Source organism: Phyllobates terribilis, unplaced genomic scaffold (assembly GCF_046119375.1).
Source record: "Phyllobates terribilis strain yellow unplaced genomic scaffold, ASM4611937v1 Scaffold_10__3_contigs__length_209671492, whole genome shotgun sequence".
Classification (NCBI taxonomy): Eukaryota; Metazoa; Chordata; class Amphibia; order Anura; family Dendrobatidae; genus Phyllobates; species Phyllobates terribilis.
In genome coordinates, this window is record NW_027362770.1 from 189,934,825 (window position 1) to 189,957,956 (window position 23,132).

A 23,132-nucleotide genomic window follows, 5' to 3' on the forward strand; every position below is an offset into this window, starting at 1 on the left:
GAACTCCCTGTACACATAGATACATGATAAGATCCTGTCTGCAGCCACCACTAGGGGGAACTCCCTGTACACATAGATACATGATAAGATCCTGTCTGCAGGCACCACTAGGGGGAGCTCCCTGTACACATAGATACATAAGAGTCTGTCTGCAGTCACCACTAGGGGGAGCTCCCTGTATACAGAGATACATGATAAGATTCTGTCTGTAGTCACCACTAGGGGGAGCTCCCTGTATACGGAGATACATGATAGGATTCTGTCTGCAACCACCACTAGGGGGAGCTCCCTGTATACAGAGATACATGATAAGATCCTGTCTGCAGCCACCACTAGGGGGAGCTCCCTGTACACATAGATATATGATAAGATTCCGTCTGCAGCCACCACTAGGGGGAGCTCCCTGTATACAGAGATACATGATAAGATTCTGTCTTCAGTCACCACTAGGGGGAGCTCCCTGTATATGGAGATACATGATAGGATTCTGTCTGCAGCCACCACTAGGGGGAGCTCCCTGTATACAGAGATACATGATAAGATTCTGTCTGCAGTCACCACTAGGGGGAGCTCCCTGTATACAGAGATACATGATAAGATTCTGTCTGCAGTCACCACTAGGGGGAGCTCCCTGTATATGGAGATACATGATAAGATCCTGTCTGCAGCCACCACTAGGGGGAGCTCCCTCTATAAGAGATACATGATAAAAGTCTGTCTGCAGTCACCACTAGGGGGAGCTCCCTGTATACAGAGATACATGATGAGATTCTGTCTGCTGTCACCTCTAGGGGGAGCTCCCTGTATACAGAGATACATGATAAGACTCTGTCTGCATTCACCACTAGGGGGAGCTCTCTATATACAGAGATACATGATAAGATCCTGCCTGCAGCCACCACTAGGGGGAGCTCTCTGTATACAGAGATACATAATAAGATTCTGTCTGCAGTCACCACTAGGGGGAGTTCCCTGTATACAGAGATACATGATAAGATCCTGTCTGCAGTCACCACTAGGGGGAACTCAATGTATACAGAGATACATGATAAGATCCTGTCTGCAGTCACCACTAGGGGGAGCTCCCTGTATACAGAGATACATGATAAGATCCTGTCTGCAGTCACCACTAGGGGGAGAGCTCTGTATACAGAGATACATGATACGATTCTGTCTGCAGCCACCACTAGGGGGAGCTCCCTGTATACAGAGATACATGATAAGATCCTGTCTGCAGTCACCACTAGGGGGAGCTTCCTGTATACAGAGATACATGATAAGATTCTGTCTGTAGCCACCACTAGGGGGAGCTCCCTGTATATAGAGATACATGATAAGATCCTGTCTGCAGTCACCACTAGGGGGAGCTCTCTGTATACAGAGATACATGATTAGATTCTGTCTGCAGGCACCACTAGGGGGAGCTCTCTGTATACAGAGATACATAATAAGATTCTGTCTGCAGGCACCACTAGGGGGAGCTCCCTGTATACAGAGATACATGATAAGATCCTGTCTGCAGCCACCACTAGGGGGAGCTCCCTGTATACAGAGATACATGATAAGATTCTGTCTGCAGCCACCACTAGGGGGAGCTCCCTGTATACAGAGATACATGATAAGATTCTGTCTGCAGCCACCACTAGGGGGAGCTCCCTATATACAGAGATACAAGATAAGATCCTGTCTGCAGCCACCACTAGGGGGAGCTCCCTGTATACAGAGATACATGATAAGATCCTGTCTGCAGCCACCACTAGGGGGAGCTCCCTATATACAGAGATACAAGATAAGATCCTGTCTGCAGCCACCACTAGGGGGAGCTCCCTGTATACAGAGATACATGATAAGATCCTGTCTGCAGCCACCACTAGGGGGAGCTCCCTATATACAGAGATACAAGATAAGATCCTGTCTGCAGCCACCACTAGGGGGAGCTCCCTGTATACAGAGATACATGATAAGATCCTGTCTGCAGCCACCACTAGGGGGAGCTCCCTGTATACAGAGATGCAAGATAAGATCCTGTCTGCAGCCACCACTAGGGGGAGCTCTCTGTATACAGAGATACATGATAAGATCCTGTCTGCAGCCACCACTAGGGAGAGCTCCCTGTATATAGAGATACATTATAAGATCCTGTCTGCAGCCACCACTAGGGGGAGCTCCCTGTATACAGAGATACATGATAAGATCCTGTCTGCAGCCACCACTAGGGGGAGCTCCCTGTATACAGAGATACAAGATAAGATCCTGTCTGCAGCCACCACTAGGGGGAGCTCTCTGTATACAGAGATACATGATAAGATCCTGTCTGCAGCCACCACTAGGGAGAGCTCCCTGTATACAGAGATACATGATAAGATCCTGTCTGCAGTCACCACTAGGGGGAGCTCCCTGTATACAGAGATACATGATAAGATCCTGTCTGCAGCCACCACTAGGGGGAGCTCCCTGTATACAGAGATGCATGATAAGATCCTGTCTGCAGCCACCACTAGGAGGAGCTCCCTGTATACAGAGATACATGATAAGATCCTGTCTGCAGCCACCACTAGGGGGAGCTCCCTGTATACAGAGATACAAGATAAGATCCTGTCTGCAGCCACCACTAGGGGGAGCTCTCTGTATACAGAGATACATGATAAGATCCTGTCTGCAGCCACCACTAGGGAGAGCTCCCTGTATACAGAGATACATGATAAGATCCTGTCTGCAGTCACCACTAGGGGGAGCTCCCTGTATACAGAGATACATGATAAGATCCTGTCTGCAGCCACCACTAGGGGGAGCTCCCTGTATACAGAGATACATGATAAGATCCTGTCTGCAGCCACCACTAGGGGGAGCTCCCTGTATACAGAGATACATAATAAGATCCTGTCTGCAGTCACCACTAGGGGGAGCTTCCTGTATACAGAGATACATGATAAGATTCTGTCTGTAGCCACCACTAGGGGGAGCTCCCTGTATATAGAGATGCATGATAAGATCCTGTCTGCAGTCACCACTAGGGGGAGCTCTCTGTATACAGAGATACATGATTAGATTCTGTCTGCAGGCACCACTAGGGGGAGCTCCCTGTATACAGAGATACATGATAAGATCCTGTCTGCAGTCACCACTAGGGGGAGCTTCCTGTATACAGAGATACATGATAAGATCCTGTCTGCAGTCACCACTAGGGGGAGCTCTCTGTATACAGAGATACATGATAAGATCCTGTCTGCAGTCACCACTAGGGGGAGCTCCCTGTATACAGAGATACATGATAAGATCCTGTCTGCAGCCACCACTAGGGGGAGCTCCCTGTATACAGAGATACATGATAAGATCCTGTCTGCAGCCACCACTAGGGGGAGCTCCCTGTATACAGAGATACATGATAAGATCCTGTCTGCAGCCACCACTAGGGGGAGCTTCCTGTATACAGAGATACATGATAAGATTCTGTCTGTAGCCACCACTAGGGGGAGCTCCCTGTATATAGAGATGCATGATAAGATCCTGTCTGCAGTCACCACTAGGGAGAGCTCTCTGTATACAGAGATACATGATAAGATCCTGTCTGCAGCCACCACTAGGGGGAGCTCCCTGTATACAGAGATACATGATAAGATCCTGTCTGCAGTCACCACTATGGGGAGCTTCCTGTATACAGAGATACATGATAAGATTCTGTCTGTAGCCACCACTAGGGGGAGCTCCCTGTATATAGAGATGCATGATAAGATCCTGTCTGCAGTCACCACTAGGGGGAGCTCTCTGTATACAGAGATACATGATTAGATCCTGTCTGCAGTCACCACTAGGGGGAGCTCTCTGTATACAGAGATACGTAATAAGATTCTGTCTGCAGGCACCACTAGGGGGAGCTCCCTGTATACAGAGATACATGATAAGATCCTGTCTGCAGCCACCACTAGGGGGAGCTCCCTGTATACAGAGATACATGATAAGATCCTGTCTGCAGCCACCACTAGGGGGAGCTCCCTATATACAGAGATACAAGATAAGATCCTGTCTGCAGCCACCACTAGGGGGAGCTCTCTGTATACAGAGATACATGATAAGATCCTGTCTGCAGCCACCACTAGGGAGAGCTCCCTGTATACAGAGATACATGATAAGATCCTGTCTGCAGCCACCACTAGGGGGAGCTCCCTGTATACAGAGATACATGATAAGATCCTGTCTGCAGCCACCACTAGGGGGAGCTCCCTGTATACAGAGATACAAGATAAGATCCTGTCTGCAGCCACCACTAGGGGGAGCTCTCTGTATACAGAGATACATGATAAGATCCTGTCTGCAGCCACCACTAGGGGGAGCTCCCTGTATACAGAGATACATGATAAGATCCTGTCTGCAGTCACCACTAGGGGGAGCTCCCTGTATACAGAGATACATGATAAGATCCTGTCTGCAGCCACCACTAGGGGGAGCTCCCTGTATACAGAGATACATGATAAGATCCTGTCTGCAGCCACCACTAGGGGGAGCTCCCTGTATACAGAGATACATGATAAGATCCTGTCTGCAGCCACCACTAGGGGGAGCTCCCTGTGCACAATGAAGTTAATTGCAATAGTTGTGTCCTCTATTATTAGGGACTTGTGGGTAATCTGTTGGTGTATACTCCCGTGCAATATTCAGCACACCTTGGTTCTACTTGTGCACCTTCTTCTTTTATTTCTTTGTGCAGAGAAAGGCCGAATGCATTTTCGTTGTTTTATTTAGTCTTGTAAAATTATACCGCAACACAGTGCACAGGAGAAATCATTGTGCTGGAGCTGCTCCAAGCCTGTATACAATGTGTTATGTGATCTGCGCAGGAGAGCCGCACCCCACCCCTCCCTGATCCTGAGGGTCTGTGCTGTGCACCTCTTGTACAACCTTCTCTCCCCTCCTGCACAGAGCCCAACCCTGAACCTAAGGGACAGTAAAACCGCCCCTCAGCTATCTGAGGAATCCCAGGCTGGGAATTCATGGTGGGAGGTGTCGTGTCAGTAACTAAGTGAGGAAGCTGCGTGTCTGGAGGTGTGTACTGGGAGCTTGTACTGGGAGCTGTGTGCTGCACTGGTGTCCGCTCCTGGGAAGTAGTGTGCACTGTGCCTTGTGTTTACAGGTCGCTACGTAACTTTTCGGAGGAGGCATCCAAAGCCTACAGATCCAGAATGGCCGTCCTCGCCTCCCCCAGCGCGGACCAGGGGTACATACGAACCGTCTTGAGCAATGAACACTTCATGGATCTGGATACGTCCACCTTGGCACTACCCTCGGAGGAGAAGCTGTCAATCAGCCGCCAAGATCTGGAGAAAGCCATGAGGATCCAACACCAGGTCCAGCTCACCATGGCGAGGAAGACCAACAAGAAGAGTCTGGCTAACGGTGAGTTAACCGCCGTTGGCACTATTGCTATTGCAACCAGTCGTTATACCTACCTGTGCCACGGTAGAGCCGGCCATATATGGTGCGAAAGCTGGGGAAAAAGAGACAGTAACAATGAGGTCAGGTGGAGGCAGAGAAAGCTGCGTGCTTTATAGTTCGGGGCGCTTTGCAGAATTGGCATTGGAGCCAAAGACTGCAAGTTACTTCCTAAGTTACACCTTATATGTTTGGCCATCTTAAAGGGGTATTCCACTGCATAAGTGATAACTGTTACATCGGTGTGGACTCCCACTCATTGCCAGAACACAGGATTTGTGTTCCCAGTTAACCCTGGTTCTCCCCGGGTTGCAAGATAACGGACACCGCTGTGACCTCCACCGATCAAGAAAAACACAATGACTTTTGTCCCCATTTATTCCTGGTTCTTTCTGGCGAAAAAATTGCTTCCCCATGATAGACATTACTGTGGACTCGTGTTCGTAGTTCTCCCCCTAGCTGCAAGATCATGGTTACCAATGGGACCACCATCGATTGCCAGAATGGAGGACTTAGGTCCCCGTTTTCCCTGGTCCTCCCATGGGTGCAAGATCTCGCTCACCGTAGGGGCCTCCAGTGATCTCCAGAACGGAGGACTTGTGTCTTCATTTCTCCCGAGGCTACAAACTCATGGCCAGTAGAAACTGAGTGCTGCATTTTGCTTGGCTATCTTTTGGTATCTTCAGTGTTATAGGTATGAATAAAGCGCCAGGAGCGTGCGTGATCTGCTGCTCCTTCATAACCTCTTGACCATTTTGGTGAACAGTGGGGGTCTCAGTGGTGGTTGCGATCTTGTCACCAGAGAAGAATCGAGGGTATATTGGGGATACAAGTCCTCCATTTTGGCAATTAACAGGGCTCATGAGTAAAGCATGAGGAGCCATCGCGACCTGCTAAAGTGCTCTGTTTTGTTGATCAGTGGGGGACCTAGATCTTGCAGCCAGGGAGGAATCAGGGTGGGGAGGGAGGGAAACAAGTCCTCAAAAACCAAGCTAAACTGGGGACACAAGTCCGCGAGAACCAGGAGAGAACTAGGGACACATTTCCTCAAGAACCAGTGGAGAACTGGGGACACAATTCTGCGACAACCAACTGGAAACATAAGTCCTCGAGAACCAGGGAAAACAGGGGACACATCCTCAAGAACCAGGGGAAAGCTGGAGACACAAGTCCTTAAGAACGAGTAGAGAACTAAGGAAACAATTTCTAGAGAACTAGGGACACGAGTCCTCAAAAACCAGGGGACAACAGGAGACACAAGTCATTGAGAACCAGGGGAAAACTGGGGACAAAAGTCTTTGAGAACCAGGAGAGAACTAGGGATAACCATGAGAGAAATAGGGGCATAGGTCATTGAGAACCAGGGCAGAACTAGGGATACAAGTCTTGAAAAAGCAGGGAAAAGCTGGGAAGACAAGTTCTTGAGAACCAGGAAAGAACTAGGGACATAAGTTGTTGAGAACCAGGGGGAAACCGTGGACACAAGTCCTTGAGAACCAGGTGGGAACCAGGGAGACAAGTCCTGAAGCACAAAAAAAGAGCCAGGGACACAAGTCCTCAAGAACCAGTGGAAAACTGGGGGCACAAGTCCTCGAGAACCAAAGGGGAACTAGGAACACAAGTTCTCAAGAACCAGGGGAAAACTGGGGACACAAGTCCTCGAGAACCAGAGTGGAACTAGGGAAACAATTCCTCAAGAACCAGGGGAAGACTGGCGACACGAGTTCTCGATAACCAGGGAAAAACTGGGGGCACAAGTCCTCAAGAACCAGGGGAATTCGTGATTGTTGGATTTCCAGTGTCTGGGACACTCCCCAATCTAACAGTTACCACCTACAACGTACAGTACTTGTTTAGGCTGGTTTATCTCTTTAAGTCAGGAAACACAAACGCTGTTTTTGCTGCAGTGTTTGGGCCAACGCCAGAACCAGTATAATCCATCCTATAATTCCCGTTGGCTCAAAAAGCAGAAGCAAAATTTCCATCCCAAATCGGAGTTGTTTTGCTCTCTGCATAGTCGATTTCGAAGTGTCCACTTTGGTTGGAAGTGTGTTTCACCTCAATGTCAGTCTTCTGCTATCAGGCGTCACAAAAATAACGTGTTAAAAGGTCGAAGACAATGACTTATCTCAGCTGGAGATAAAATATTTAACTATAGAGACCCAGACTATTGAAATCAGCGAAGGGATGGATGGGATGAAAAAAATGTGATTGTCTGGATCTGTTGTCTTCAAGTATGAACTGTAATATCTTGGTTTACACACATTTTTCAGTTGTATTCTATGTTGGTATAAAAAGAAAATCCTCGTGTTGCCACGTGGAAACCAACAACAAGTAGGTTAGGCTGTTTTTTATTAAGCTTACCACTGAGTATAAATTCTATTGAGAAACAATCAGGCCCAGAAGATATTGAGATGAGAAGATCATGGTGCCTTCAAAGTCCAAAATAGGCACACACAATAAGAATGGCTGATTTTGCCTACAGCAACTTGTTGATGGTTTCCAGTTAGCCATAAGCATATAGATTCTTTTCGGACGTGATGGGCGTTGACATTTTTACTTTAAATCATAATGAATACAATGTATCAATATCACCCCAAGCTTCCCTGTAGGCTTGGCAACTACTTACTAATTCTTAAAGGGAATGTCCAGAATTAGACAAAAAAAAAGTTTGTTCTTCCAAAAACTGTGCCACCCCTGTCCACAGATTGTGTATGGTATTGCAGCTCCGCTATAATTTAAGGGTTTATTCACACTTTGTGGTGTAACGTGTAGGCCTGTCATTGCCATGTGACCACTTATATGGTAAAATTCTGGCCTACTGCAGTCACCACTAGGGGGAGCTCACTGCTTGTTATGTATACGTTTAGAATAACTATGGATCTGATTAGTGTAAGATCCTAAGATCGCGCAGGAAAACTTGTCAGCTAAGAATGTTGGATGTTCTGTTATTCGCCATAGTTTTTTTACAAAAAAAATTTGTATAAATGCCGCGGTTCTCCTGAATCCGGCATTGTTTTTCTTGTGTTTCTACGCCTTTCCGTTCCTGAGATATGGCCCTTTATTCCCTGAGCATAAATCTAGTCTTTTTAACCAAGTGGGAATGAACCTGAGAGTTTTTGTGGGCGTCATCTTAAGAACCACACCCCCTTGGTTAGCAAGGCTACATTTACATCCAGGGAAGAAAGGGCCATATCTCAGGAACGGAGAGGCGCAGGAACAAAAGAAAAACATCGCCGGATTCAGGAGAACGGCGGCATTTACACCAAATTAAAAAAATATATATATATATTTACATCAAATGGCAGGTCCCCTTTAAGACATTTCCTTAAAGCATTAGTCGTAATTAGCGCTGGGACCGATTTCAGGGATTACCCGTCCATTAGGTGAGTAGTGGGTGTAAGTGACTCCTGTGAATTTCCGCCCCCGTCTCTTTACATTACGCCATTTATAGCTTCCGGCTCAACATATAAAATCCAGTAAACTATAATAAATTTATAATAATCAGTAACAAGGAGTAATAAGCAGCACTCAGAATATTAAAGCAGGTGGATCATGGTAATGTGGGCACTAGCTGGGTGATAACCCCCGTGGCCACAATTTTTTTTTTATTTTTTTTAATGGTATTTTTATTTATTTATTTTTTTAAATTCTCCTTGGAAAAAAGATAAGGGGGGCGCCAAGGACTGCACATTCCACAGACCGGTCCTGCATTCTTCTCCATGACCTTTCGGCCCTGCGCCGCCATCCCACAGTGCCTAATGCATCACACTGGGGGTATGGAAGGTGTCCTGAGTGCTCTCCGCCATGTGGGCGAAGGTTCTACAGCAGCACAGAGGATTTCAGCAGTCTTATGGCGGGCAGTGACTCATATCTTAGATTGTGGTCCTCACTACCAGCACATTCCTATAGAACGAGAGAAATGCTAAAATCAGCAGAAATCCCGCGCCGTCTCCAGACTCCGCAGGATCAGCGCTTCCCCTGAATCCTCGCTAAGTCCAGGATCACGTCTGGTTCAGGCTGGAAGATTAATCGCTTAAGCACAATCCACCTCCTGCCTCATAAAATGCTCAGCTTGTTGTTCCATGCTTTACACTGCAGCTGTGCTTATTCAGATTGCTTCGCATTATTTATTGTCACTAGCAGTGGTCACTTTTTTTTAGGCTCGAAAGTGGTGGAGGACCGTAGAGAAGGCTGTCCTTACCCTGTAGGATTCTAGCGCCGTTCCCTCTGTTCATACCGCATTTAAACAACTGGATCATAAACTGTTATATAGTATGGTGCCTAAATAATACTGCCATATCGTCACCAAATAATACTTCTATACAGCTGCCTAAATAATACTGCCATACAGTGGATATTATTTTTCCAGTGTCACACAAAGCCTAAAAAAAAAACATCATATAGTGCTGAAATTATACCGCCATACATTGCAAAAATGTTATACAACGTGGTGCTTATGTATGAGCGTCTAGAGAAATCCCACCAGTGTTGAAATAATACTGCTATACATTGCAAAAATAATATACTGTACAGTGCCAAACAAGCTTAGTAAAAAGCATTAAACAGTGCTCAAATAATACCGCTGTGTAGTGCAAGATAACATATAATCCATGCTTATGTAACAGCCACAAAACGCCAAGTAACTATCACCAAATAATGGCAAGTGAATACCATCGAACAGCACTGAAATAAAACCGCCATACGTTGCAAAAAAATATTATACAACACAGTGCTTATGTTAGAAATCCCACCAAACAGTGCTCAAATAATACCGCCATACATTGAAAAATAATATTTTTTGGCATTTACAATGCCTAGTAAATACCACCATACAGTGCTTTTGCTCCCGCCATAAACTGCACATAAACTGCTTGGCAGCAAGTAACTATAACCAAATAATGGCAAGTAAATACCGCCACAAGTTGCACAAATAATACAGCTATACAGTGTTTCTGCTACAACCATACACTGAAAAATATTCTACTGCACAGTGCCGAATAATGCCTAGTGGATACCAACATACCATGCTCTAATAAATCCACTATATAGCGCTTCTACTACCATCATATGTTGCAAAAATAATATACTGCCTAGTGTCTATGTGAAAGTACCGCCACAGAGTGCCAAAAAGTGCTGAAATATTATCACCATACAGAGCTTCTACTACCGCCATACACTAGAAAATGATATACAATGCAGTGCTTATAAAACACCCCGCCAAACAGTACTCCAATAATACCGCCATATAGTGATAGAATATCATCTATATACCCTGGCGCCCTCTTGAGCACAGGTTGCACATTCTTAAAGGGGGTGTTGGGTAGGATATGATATAAATGTCCCATACATCTCAGTCCCAACCCCAAGAACATGGTCCCAGCACAGCTTGTCAGAAATGGAGATGCGGTCTTTTCAATGGGGGCCCCAGAAATTGATCACCCGTCCATTTCTGCCAGAGGACCCCACCCACCTATCAGACAGTTATGGCGGCCAACCCTGTAACTCATAACGGCAGGATCAGGCCAGACACAGGACTCGTTGGTAGTGGAAACACATGGCTCTGCATGAGAGCTGCGTACATGAAACGGTAGTCGATTTTTACTTTTTTTTTTTTTTTTTTAAATCGAAACTTTTTTTTTTAAGTTTTAAACTAATTGGAGCAGTAGAAAAAAAAACAAAGACTTGTGTACGTCTACACCCTTTCTTTTCTTTTTTCCTCTTCACCTTTGTTTGCGCGGTGGTAGAGCTACCAGCCTGACCAGACAAGTCCTTCCTGAAGCATCATGGCCCTCAGCAATGTACGATGTAGATTTATTCTCTGAATGATACATTCCTCGCCGTGCGCTCAGATATTATTACCGTCACATGACTCCTCGGGAATTACACCGCGCTTTGAACTCCACGTTCAGTTTGAATGTAAACCTGGAAACGGCGACACACCCTGGAGTCCTCCGTATCCACCGAACCGTGCGGCGACTCAGTATCTGACACCGCTGATCTCCGCACATCAGAGGAATACATGATAAGATCCTGTCTGCAGCCACCACTAGGGGGAGCTCCCTGTACACAGAGATACATGATAAGATCCTGTCTGCAGCCACCACTAGGGGGAGCTCCCTGTACACAGAGATACATGATAAGATCCTGTCTGCAGCCACCACTAGGGGGAGCTCCCTGTATACAGAGATACATGATAAGATCCTGTCTGCAGCCACCACTAGGGGGAGCTCCCTGTATACAGAGATACATGATAAGATCCTGTCTGCAGCCACCACTAGGGGGAGCTCTCTGTATACAGAGATACATGATAAGATCCTGTCTGCAGCCACCACTAGGGGGAGCTCCCTGTATACAGAGATACATGATAAGATCCTGTCTGCAGCTACCACTAGGAGGAGCTCCCTGTATACAGAGATACATGATAAGATCCTGTCTGCAGCCACCACTAGGGGGAGCTCTCTGTATACAGAGATACATGATAAGATTCTGTCTGCAGCCACCACTAGGGGGAGCTCCCTGTACACAGAGATACATGATAAGTTCCTGTCTGCAGCCACCACTAGGGGGAGCTCCCTGTATACATAGATACATGATGAGATCCTGTCTGCAGCCACCACTAGAGGGAGCTCTCTGTATACAGAGATACATGATAAGATTCTGTCTGCAGCCACCACTAGGGGGAGCTCCCTATATACAGAGATACATGATAAGATCCTGTCTGCAGCCACCACTAGGGGGAGCTCCCTGTACACAGAGATACATGATAAGATCCTGTCTGCAGCCACCACTAGGGGGAGCTCCCTGTACACAGAGATACATGATAAGATCCTGTCTGCAGCCACCACTAGGGGGAGCTCTCTGTATACAGAGATACATGATAAGATCCTGTCTGCAGCCACCACTAGGGGGAGCTCCCTGTATACAGAGATACATGATAAGATCCTGTCTGCAGCCACCACCAGGGGGAGCTCCCTGTATACAGAGATACATGATAAGATCCTCTCTGCAGCCACCACTATGGGGAGCTCCCTGTGTACAGAGATACATGATAAGATTCTGTCTGCAGTCACCACTAGGGGGAGCTCCCTGTATACAGAGATACATGATAAGATCCTGTCTGCAGCCACCACTAGGGGGAGCTCCCTGTATACAGAGATACATGATAAGATCCTGTCTGCAGCCACCACTAGGGGGAGCTCCCTGTATACAGAGATACATGATAAGATCCTGTCTGCAGCCGCCACTAGGGGGACCTCCCTGTATACAGAGATCCATGATAAGATCCTGTCTGCAGCCACCACTAGGGGGAGCTCCCTGTATACAGAGATACATGATAAGATCCTGTCTGCAGCCTCCACTAGGGGGAGCTCCCTGTATACAGAGATACATGATAAGATCCTGTCTGCAGCCTCCACTAGGGGGAGCTCCCTGTATACAGAGATACATGATAAGATCCTGTCTGCAGTCACCACTAGGGGGAGCTCCCTGTATACAGAGATACATGATAAGATCCTGGCTGCAGCCACCACTAGGGGGAGCGCCTTGTATACAGAGATACATGATAAGATCCTTACTGCAGCCACCACTAGGGGGAGCTCCCTGTATATAGAGATACATGATAAGATCCTGGCTGCAGCCACCACTAGGGGAAGCTCCCTGTATACAGAGATACATGATAAGATCCTTACTGCAGCCACCACTAGGGGGAGCTCCCTGTATACAGAGATACATAAGATTCTGTCTGCACCCACCACTGTATCTCTATACATGATAAAATTCTGCAGTCACTGCTAGAGGAGGCTCCGTGCATACAGAAATACATAATGAGATTCCATCAGTCTGTAGCCACCACTAGGGGGAGCTCCCTGTATACAATTTCCACATTAATTTCAATGATAGCAAAGTATGCAGCTCCCTCTAGTGGTGGCCACAGGAAGATAGCATTTTATCATTTAGAGGATTTAGGGGGACTTTTTCAAAAAAAGGGTAAAGAGTAAGGAATGTTCTAACCCTACTAGTCCACGTCATGTGATATTGGGACTGGGGCAATGCAGGAACAATACAGCAGCTGAACGGTCCTCGGACGAGACCAAGGTTAGATGCCGTAATATTCAATGCTGACCCATAAATAGATATAAGAAGTAACTCATCGCCTGAAGAAGTCTTTACTCAGTCACGAAACGTTTGTGTTGGCACGACGGGCTGGAAATTCACTCCTCGAGAAGGCAGCCCCGGGGAACCCTTACCAGTGACTATAAAAAACAATAAAAATTCCATTAGGAATAATAACACATTATAAAAAGAAGAAAATTATATTTCATCAGAAAAGAATCTGCTGCCACAGTAAATCAGATTATAGTAAGAATCAAGTTCACTTCTGACACAAAGGAACTTCTAAGAATTCATGTTAAGTTGCCGCAAATGTTCCCAGTAGGGGGTCAATGAAACTCCTTGAAGCATAAGATACAGCAATATTTACGTCTGGTATCTAAGCCACTCACGATGTGAAGGGTTAGGGGGCAAGACATGAACCCATGATGGTGCCGGGAACTGTCCCTTCAGGGTGCAGCCCTCCCAATGGTCAGAAACTTTGGATTGTTTGTTCAGAAGGGTTTGGCCCTGAAGGGATTAGAGGGGGCCTTTGTTATGGAGCACTTCTATTTTTGGGACCCTTTTCCACTAATTCAGGAGTGAATGTAATTTTTTTTTTTATCATGTATTCATGAGACTCTACTTAGCAGAAGACCACCAAGCCTTCCTTTGTGGACTTTATCTGGCCCTAGATAAGTTCCTGTAGACATATTGTGATCAGAATTATGGGCTTACTGTTCCCTTTCTCTTCTGAAGGCCACTAGACCAAATGTATGTATTGGTAAATACAAAAAAGTGGTGTTGATAGTTCATCGGCCGACATCTATCTCTTCTGACAACCCCATATACAGGAATACTAGGCTTGGCTGAGGGTTCCTGTGTTCTCGATGAGAGTCGCTGCCAAACTCCTTTGGTGGTAAGTTATCTCCCGGAGGAGAGAGAAGGATCGGCCGTCAGAAATTCCACAAGCCTTACTCTTCTGGTTGAGAGAGTTGCGAGGACCCCAAACACACGAGAATTTCGGCAGATCTAACAGATGTCGTCAGTTTCGTCTGACTTTGATCTAAGGTGTATGGTGGTCTTAAGGTGATCAAAATTACGGATGCTCTTCCCCATTATGGACTGAAGACCAAACAGCTGCTCTGATAATCGCAAAAATGGTGGCGTGGAAAAAACTCATAAAGCGATAAATGTCATGAAGGCTATAATGAAACTTACAGAGTGTAACATACCTGGTGGCGTCCTTGCATAGTGGTCCATCTCCCACTGTGCAAGAGCGCGTACTTGATCTCCAGTCCAGGGTGTCTCTCTGGCTTCCCTCCATGCTGTCTGTTTGCTTCTGTGTCTGCTGCTTAATGGCGGCGCCCGATCACTTCCTGCTTTTTGTACCTGCTGCAGGCACACCCCTTGTGCGTCCTCAGCCTATTGCTGTCTATCACCTGGTATTTAAATCAGCTGCCCCAATTAACTGATGCCTGAGCATCTTGCCCTGTCAGTTGGCTTTTGTCTCTGACATGCCAGGTCCTGTCTATGTTACCTGCCTTGCGGTATCAGTTCCCGTGTCTGAACTGAGTCCTGTCTATGTCTCCTGCCTTGCGGTATCAGTTCCCGTGTCTGAACTGAGTCCTGTCTATGTCTCCTGCCTTGCGGTATCTGTTCCCGTGTCTGAACTGAGTCCTGTCTTTGTCTCCTGCCTTGCGGTAGCAGTTCCCGTGTCTGAACTGAGTCCTGTCTATGTCTCCTGCCTTGCGGTATCAGTTCCCGTGTCTGAACTGAGTCCTGTCTGTGTTCTCTTGTCTGCCTATCCTGGAGGCTGTATTTCCAGGCCTGTCTGAACACGCTCCAAGCCTGTTCCTCCCGCCTTCTGTGGGCCGTATTCCCAGACCCGCTCCTGTATTCCGCTGCAGTGTCGGTCTCCTCCGTACACTCAGTTCCAGTCTGAACTCTCTCCTATCCTTTACCTGTTTTGCCTCTATGTCCGTTCCCTTCCTTTTTCTGCAGAGTCTGAACTCGTACCTAACTCCTGCTCGTTGTCACTGTACTTCCGTTTGTGAGTTTGTGGTCCACTCGCTACTTCTCTGCAAGTACCCTGTGGGTATCTGGTTCTGCCTTTTCCTTCTAGTCTGTTCCGTGTGAACAGAGCCCTGTTCCCACCGCGTCTGCGGTTTTCGCTTTGCTCAGCTCTGTCCGCCGCGTCTGCGGTTTTCGCTTTGCTCAGCTCTGTCCGCCGCGTCTGCGGTTTCGAATTTGTCTCCCAGTCTGTACTGGACCCTACCCAGCCTGCGCTCTAGTCTGCCTGTTCCAGTATTCCCCGGTGTGGGTCAACAGCCGTGTCCGGAGTCTGACCTGGAGTAGACCCTGGTTCCTCTGCTCGGTTCCTCCCTGGTGCACTGGCGTCGTATGCCGTCGTGCGACCTTGGTCGCATCGGGCAGATACTTAGTTACGCCCCTGCAGGCACTCTCCGGTTCATGGCACAGTGGAATCACTACATAAACATGCACACGCCAGTCAGTCCGGGCGTGTGCATTACACAGAGGTGTCCTCAAAGTTCTTTTATGAGGGCCAATAATTAGTCAAACTCACTTTCCCAATCATTGGGCTGTGTAAACATGGCAGCAATCGGACGAAAAAAGCAAGCAAACCTTGTTCGTGAGCTGACCACATGTGGCCCGAAAAATAATGTTACCTGTGTAAGCACGTGATGTGCTGCCGACAATACACAAACTATATGGGAACTGACTCACTCGTACAGTTTGGATCAAACTATGTGACCTCTTAAAGAACGCTGATGGACTTGTATGATCGATCATCTCTATAGGCCGAAATCTTTGCATGTAAAACAACTATCACCTTGGTCATTTGTAGTACCTCGACAGTATATTATAGCTGTCAACTCCCCCAGAACATCCTGGAGGGTCCCTGAAAAAGGGGAGACCTCCTGAAAGAGTTGGCAAGTCTTCTATGTACTGTCAAATTCCTCTGTAGACCTTCCCGAAAGCAGAAACTTCTGGAAGGTTTGTTCCTTGGAGTGGAAATTAAAGATTTTGGACGGGTGTGGGTATGTTGGAATGAAACTTTGAAAACACAGTTTGTGGTCAGTGTATGTCTTAAAATGTCTGGTCTGATAGTTGAGGGTTCCACCTGCTTAGCAGCTTATAACTCCCATAAAATCTGCAAAGGATAAAGTGATGCACTGTGTAAAGTCTAGTACAAAGCCCGAGGGGGCGAGGCTCAGGGATTCAAAAAAAACCCAAAGAGAACATGCTCCACCCCCACAGAACTCTGTGTCGTAGTCACACAGTGCTCCCCGCGAAGGCAATACACATTGAGCTGAACTTGCCTATTTCTGTAGGACCGACCGACCGACCATCTTTACATGGGGGCTTTCTCACTCTCACCCAACAGATACTGAGAATAAGAATTGGGCATGATGAATTTCAATAAAAATCCTTTTCTTCTACCAGGAGATAAATCACCACCCTTTACTCCACTCTCCCCATGTACGGAACTGTGGTCAAAAGCTATCTGAGGTGTATGTGCTAGCCACACACTGCCTCTAAGGCAAGTGCATTTTTTGGTTGGACCATGGAGTTGGTATTAGATAGAACTAACTATCTGCCCCCTTAGATGAAGAATTGTGATGCTAGATGTCCACAAACCTGAGCAGTTTGTGCATTGATTTGGGTATCAATCACATTGGTGTCCATTCTGCTTGTCAAATACCCCAAGCCACGTGTAAGCGTCACATAGACCAGCCATAGTCGGAATATTAAAGCAAGCAAACTCACAAAAACAGGATAATATTTACAGACCATCAACGTCACAAATCTCCAGACGATGAGCAAACATAAGATTGGTCGAGATACTGGAGAACTTGTCACGACCCCTGACTAAAGATCTATTAGTAGAACAAGCCTTATCTGGGTGCACACACAATCCCCATATAAAGCTCTTCATACAGATAACGGGCCTATATTTACATGAACAATGTCTACCGTGACCTTGGTGGGCAACCACAATCAGCTCATAATTAACATTTCTCCATCCCCTTTCTCTCCTGACCCAAGGATGTCCCCACCATCTAAAATTCTCTCGTGATACCAAGGTCATAGAAATTTAAAGAGCACATGCACTTTTAACCATCTCTGTGATATATTCTGCATTACGATGAGTTCTCCACAACAAATCCATCCTATTCAAATCATGGGTTTTGTATCATCATGGATCTTACATGTCGACAAATCATGATTGCTACCAGAGGTTGGACCTGGCCACTGGAGGACCAAGAGAGCCTTCTGTGAACATAGATTCTGACACAATAATTGTAGGACCCACAGGGTAGACCCATAACACAATTTTTTTAGGTCGGCAAAAAGTGCCCAATTCTGTCATATAATTATTAATACTATGATTGTCATTGGAGGCTGAAATGAGATGAATACTCATTCGACTCTTTGCGCAGAAGAACCTGTTCTATTAGAGGCCATTCTAGAAGCATGTTCCTTCATTGATTCATGAATAGACCCCACTTCTAAATCAATATTTAGCAGTTTGTTCTCCCTGATAAAGTTAATATTGTCCCTCAAACGTGTCAACTAATGAGACCCAAGGACTCCCTTTCATGTAGTTCAGATACAAAAGCCCAGCAGTGGTGGACCTCCATGGTAGACCCAAATGTTGTTGGTGGAGATTGCCGGCTATGATTCTGACGCGCCCCCTGGGCCAGTGTTGTTTGGGGGATACCCGGAGCCGGATCAGATGGGGGTTGTAGTCTCCGAGTGGCGGTGACCCGGTCCGTGCCCAGGGTGTCAAGCTCAGTGTGTGGCAGTCCTACAGATGTTACTGGATGTTCTTTAGTGTCGACTACGCCACCCGTTGATTTGCGGTCACTACGGCCGCCGCTGCAGCAGGGTCCGCTGAGGCTGGTGGTGTGTGTGCAGCTCAGGTAGTATAACCCCCAACGGGAGGGGTATAGTCTCAGGGGGTCAGTTGCAGAGGATGGTGGTTGTGGAGGTGCAGTGAGGATGGTAATGAAACTCAGAGTCGGGCTGTGCAGTTCAGGGTTTTTACTTACTGCTTTTGTGTTGGTCACTCCGGCCTTGAGTGACCACCCGAGCCGTGCTGCGTCCACCAGGTCCTGGACTCGGCCAACCCCCAGGTGATTCTGGAGCGTGTTCCTGAGCTCCCTTTCTGACTTGTCCTTCTCTCTGGCCTTCCCCACCAGGGATCCACCTAAGTCCGGCTCCCTCGGGCCTCTTGTTGGTAAAACCCTTGTCTCTGGGTTCCCTGACCCTATTCTTGGTTTGCCTTCCGGGTGGATTTAGTGGGTGGTCGTGGCAGATCCTGCCCACGACCTCCGGTCTCTGGCTAAGGATTAGTGCCCTCCACCAGCTTGGGATCCGGTACCCTTGTGCCAACTCTTCACCCTCTGGTCTAATTTTGGGTTCTTGGAGTTCCCTCTTCTCCCCCTCTGGGTCCTTCTTTTCTCCTCTCTCTCACTCTCTTGGCCTTGGAGCTGGCTGAGCTGCTCTGCTTGTCTGACCAAACCTCTACAAAAGACCCTGTTCTAAGATGGTTCCCACCTTATATGCTCCCTCTATGTGTAAGCTCAGGTGACCAGCACCCAATGAGCTCCTAGCATTACCCAGACTGCTCCTCCTATCTGCCCCTACACTACTGGGATGTTCCACCCCCCTCCCACTCCAGCCAGGGACAGACGCTGTCGTACCTGCACATTTCTCTAGTGGGAGTACCATTGGTCTGTCCCCCGGAAATGGGATGTATGTAGTGCATGCAGCCTACTGAGCTCAGTTCCACACTCCATCCTCACCCGGGAGTGGAATACCACACCTCTGGCTTGAGGTGTAATACCCCTGTAGCAGCCGAATCCTCAGGGTGCTACATTCCCCCCTGGTAAATCACAGCACGTCCTCGGGCTGTAAGATATAAAAAACATCCAAAACATACAATTTTTTTTTTTTCATAAACATAAACATATAAAACATCACATATATTATCAGCAATAAAACTTTTCATATAAAACTTTTCATAAATAACATCCTTGTAAACACTCTTGCTCCTCCGGCCACGGTGCAACTTGTGACCGGGAAAAGTGCGACAGTCTCCTTTAGAAACACGGTTTTCCTATAAAACCTGTAGAGGGCGCCTTAGAAAGCGCAACTATATACAGGGGGAATATGGCCGCTCTCAGTCCTCGGCCAGGTAATGGGAATAGGGACACACGGGTTAACAGTTCACTCTTGTCCCAACGGGGACATATTTAAAGCAGCAACAGTTCACTGTACCCCGATGGGTAACTATTTACAGTCTCTTTACCGTACTTTAACGACGGCGTACTCCTGCTCCTCCTTCAGACCCGCTCGGGTCCTCCTGCTCCTCCTCACACCGCAGCTCCTCCTCCGTCAGGCGATGTACATGGAGGGCGTAGGGTCCTTTGGCACCCTTGTGCCGGGTGAAGGTGACCTCGTCCCCTACATACAGGTCACGACCTCTGTGTCCCTCCGGCAGATGGCTTTCTACGTCTCTGTGGGTGACAAAGACGTCGCCGGGGGTATGATGGTCTCTTATGAAGCCCCACCCATGCTGCAGGTTGAATTTAATCACAGTCCCGGTGGTACGGGGACCATGAGCTGCACGGGGATCTCTCCTGGTCCGGCTCTTCTGCTCCGCGCTCCTTATCTGTGTTTGCTGTTCCCGGACCCGCCTCTCTCTCCGCTCCTTCTCAAAGACCTCGAGCTGCTGGCGGCAGCACTCTGCACGCTCCGCTGCGGCCGCCCGAGTCTCCTGAGTGAACCCCATGATGTCTCCTCCGGTGGGGTCCCACTCAAACTGTGCCTCCTCTAGCGGGGGCTGGGTCCTCCTGACGGGCTTCGGAGCCGGAATCAGGGGCTCACACAGGGGCCTCGCCCTTTGGAGTTCCAGTTGGTAGTACTCCTGGGGCCATATGAAGGGCTGCCCATCCGGGCACGTATGCTGGGCGAACAGGTCCTCACCCAGGTGCGGTACTTTGGGTGTTATGGGCGCTGTGGTGGTAGCGGCGCCTGGGTTGACCAGGCCTTGCGACCAGGCTTGGGGCACGCTAAAGGAAAAGGGCACCGTAAGAACGTCGGCGCCCGTGGTTACTCGGCCCTGCGACCAGGCTGGTGGCTCCGCGGAGGTAGGGGGCGCTGTTGGAATGGCGGCGCCCGGGTGTACTAGGCCTTGCGACCAGGCCGATGGTATTTCCTGCTTTGCCGCGCTCAGGGTCGAAGCGCGTGACGTCACAGGGGTCGCGGCCGCGGTTTCCGGTTGAGGCCTAGTCTGCGGCGGTGACGATGCAGCGACGGGCATGGCAGGGGGAATTTCGGGCTCTGCGACGGGGAGCTGGGGCAGGCACGCGGTTTCCCGGCTCGGGGTAGAGACGTCCCCTTTACCTGCCTCCATTCGTTCAGCTCCCTTCTCGGCGCCGTCTCCGGCCTTGAGTCCTCCTGCACCATCCTCAGAGGCGGTCTGTCTCCTCGTCTCGGGTGGCGTGCTCCGCTGACGGGTTTCGGTCCGCTGGGCCATCTCTCGGCTCCACTCCGCCAACGTCTCTCGCTGCACCCGGGCCATCCTCCGTGCGAGGCCCTCCAGCGCAGTCTGTGCACACTCCCGGTCTCGGGGGAGCTGTGCCAGGACCTCCACTAGGCCTAGTGGGGTTGTGGCTTGTAGCAGGCTCCTGACCACTGGGTCGGTGCTGCCTGACTCTCCCTCCATCTCCGGGTAGGCTCTCTCTGGACTCCTCTCCAGACTTCTTGTCTCCGGGTGCGCTCTCTCCAGACTCCTCCAGGCGACACCCATCTTCGTTCTCTTGTTCTGTCTCCGCCCACATTGAGGGTGGTCCCGGGGCAACTTTGTGATTGTCAGTTCCAGGGGCAGTTCTCTCACGCTGATGGACACTTCCAGCATCACAGTCTCTGTTGGTGGGCGCGGTTTCCGCTTTTGGCGCCATTCTTCGACCTGGCCCACGATGGGAGGTGACCTCTTGCCACCCTCTGGCACGCCCATAATGGCGTCCGCTCTTCCAAGGCGGGAAATCTTTGGAAATGGCGGGAATAGTCTCCCAGTGGCGGGAAACTCCACGGATGGCGGGAAAAAGCTGCAAATGGCGGACAACCGGCGGGAAACGACCTGTGATGGGGTCCGTTGGCGGGGACCCTCCGGAACCGGCGGGAGACTTCTTTTTAAGGTAACGGTGAACTTTTCTTCAGGCACGCAGTACCCGGTTGTTGCGGGCACGTTATCCTGCCGACTACGCCAAAGTTGACGCGCCCCCTGGGCCAGTGTTGTTTGGGGGATACCCGGAGCCGGATCAGATGGGGGTTGTAGTCTCCGAGTGGCGGTGACCCGGTCCGTGCCCAGGGTGTCAAGCTCAGTGTGTGGCAGTCCTACAGATGTTACTGGATGTTCTTTAGTGTCGACTACGCCACCCGTTGATTTGCGGTCACTACGGCCGCCGCTGCAGCAGGGTCCGCTGAGGCTGGTGGTGTGTGTGCAGCTCAGGTAGTATAACCCCCAACGGGAAGGGTATAGCCTCAGGGGGTCAGTTGCAGAGGATGGTGGTTGTGGAGGTGCAGTGAGGATGGTAATGAAACTCAGAGTCGGGCTGTGCAGTTCAGGGTTTTTACTTACTGCTTTTGTGTTGGTCACTCCGGCCTTGAGTGACCACCCGAGCCGTGCTGCGTCCACCAGGTCCTGGACTCGGCCAACCCCCAGGTGATTCTGGAGCGTGTTCCTGAGCTCCCTTTCTGACTTGTCCTTCTCTCTGGCCTTCCCCACCAGGGATCCACCTAAGTCCGGCTCCCTCGGGCCTCTTGTTGGTAAAACCCTTGTCTCTGGGTTCCCTGACCCTATTCTTGGTTTGCCTTCCGGGTGGATTTAGTGGGTGGTCGTGGCAGATCCTGCCCACGACCTCCGGTCTCTGGCTAAGGATTAGTGCCCTCCACCAGCTTGGGATCCGGTACCCTTGTGCCAACTCTTCACCCTCTGGTCTAATTTTGGGTTCTTGGAGTTCCCTCTTCTCCCCCTCTGGGTCCTTCTTTTCTCCTCTCTCTCACTCTCTTGGCCTTGGAGCTGGCTGAGCTGCTCTGCTTGTCTGACCAAACCTCTACAAAAGACCCTGTTCTAAGATGGTTCCCACCTTATATGCTCCCTCTATGTGTGAGCTCAGGTGACCAGCACCCAATGAGCTCCTAGCATTACCCAGGCTGCTCCCCCTATCTGCCCCTACACTACTGGGATGTTCCACCCCCCTCCCACTCCAGCCAGGGACAGACGCTGTCGTACCTGCACATTTCTCTAGTGGGAGTACCATTGGTCTGTCCCCCGGAAATGGGATGTATGTAGTGCATGCAGCCTACTGAGCTCAGTTCCACACTCCATCCTCACCCGGGAGTGGAATACCACACCTCTGGCTTGAGGTGTAATACCCCTGTAGCAGCCGAATCCTCAGGGTGCTACAATTCTATTCAAACTCAATGGTGGATAAGAAAATCTCAGGTTTTATTTTAGGAATGCGTTTTGAATTAGTCATAATTCTTCAAAACTCAAAGAAAACTCAACATCCTTTTAT

At 48.8% G+C, this 23,132-nt stretch overlaps 1 protein-coding gene across 1 annotated transcript in view; it reads left to right on the forward strand.

Annotated features, from left to right (window-relative positions):
- Window positions 1-4,969: 4,969 nt before the first annotated feature.
- Window positions 4,970-23,132, forward strand: part of PKP2 (plakophilin 2) — a 74,547-nt gene continuing 56,384 nt past the window's right edge. Inside the window, exon 1 of the mRNA XM_073650378.1 lies at window positions 4,970-5,391. Coding sequence (XP_073506479.1) covers window positions 5,178-5,391 — 214 coding nt within the window. The 5' untranslated portion in view covers window positions 4,970-5,177. The remainder of the gene's footprint in view (window positions 5,392-23,132) is intronic.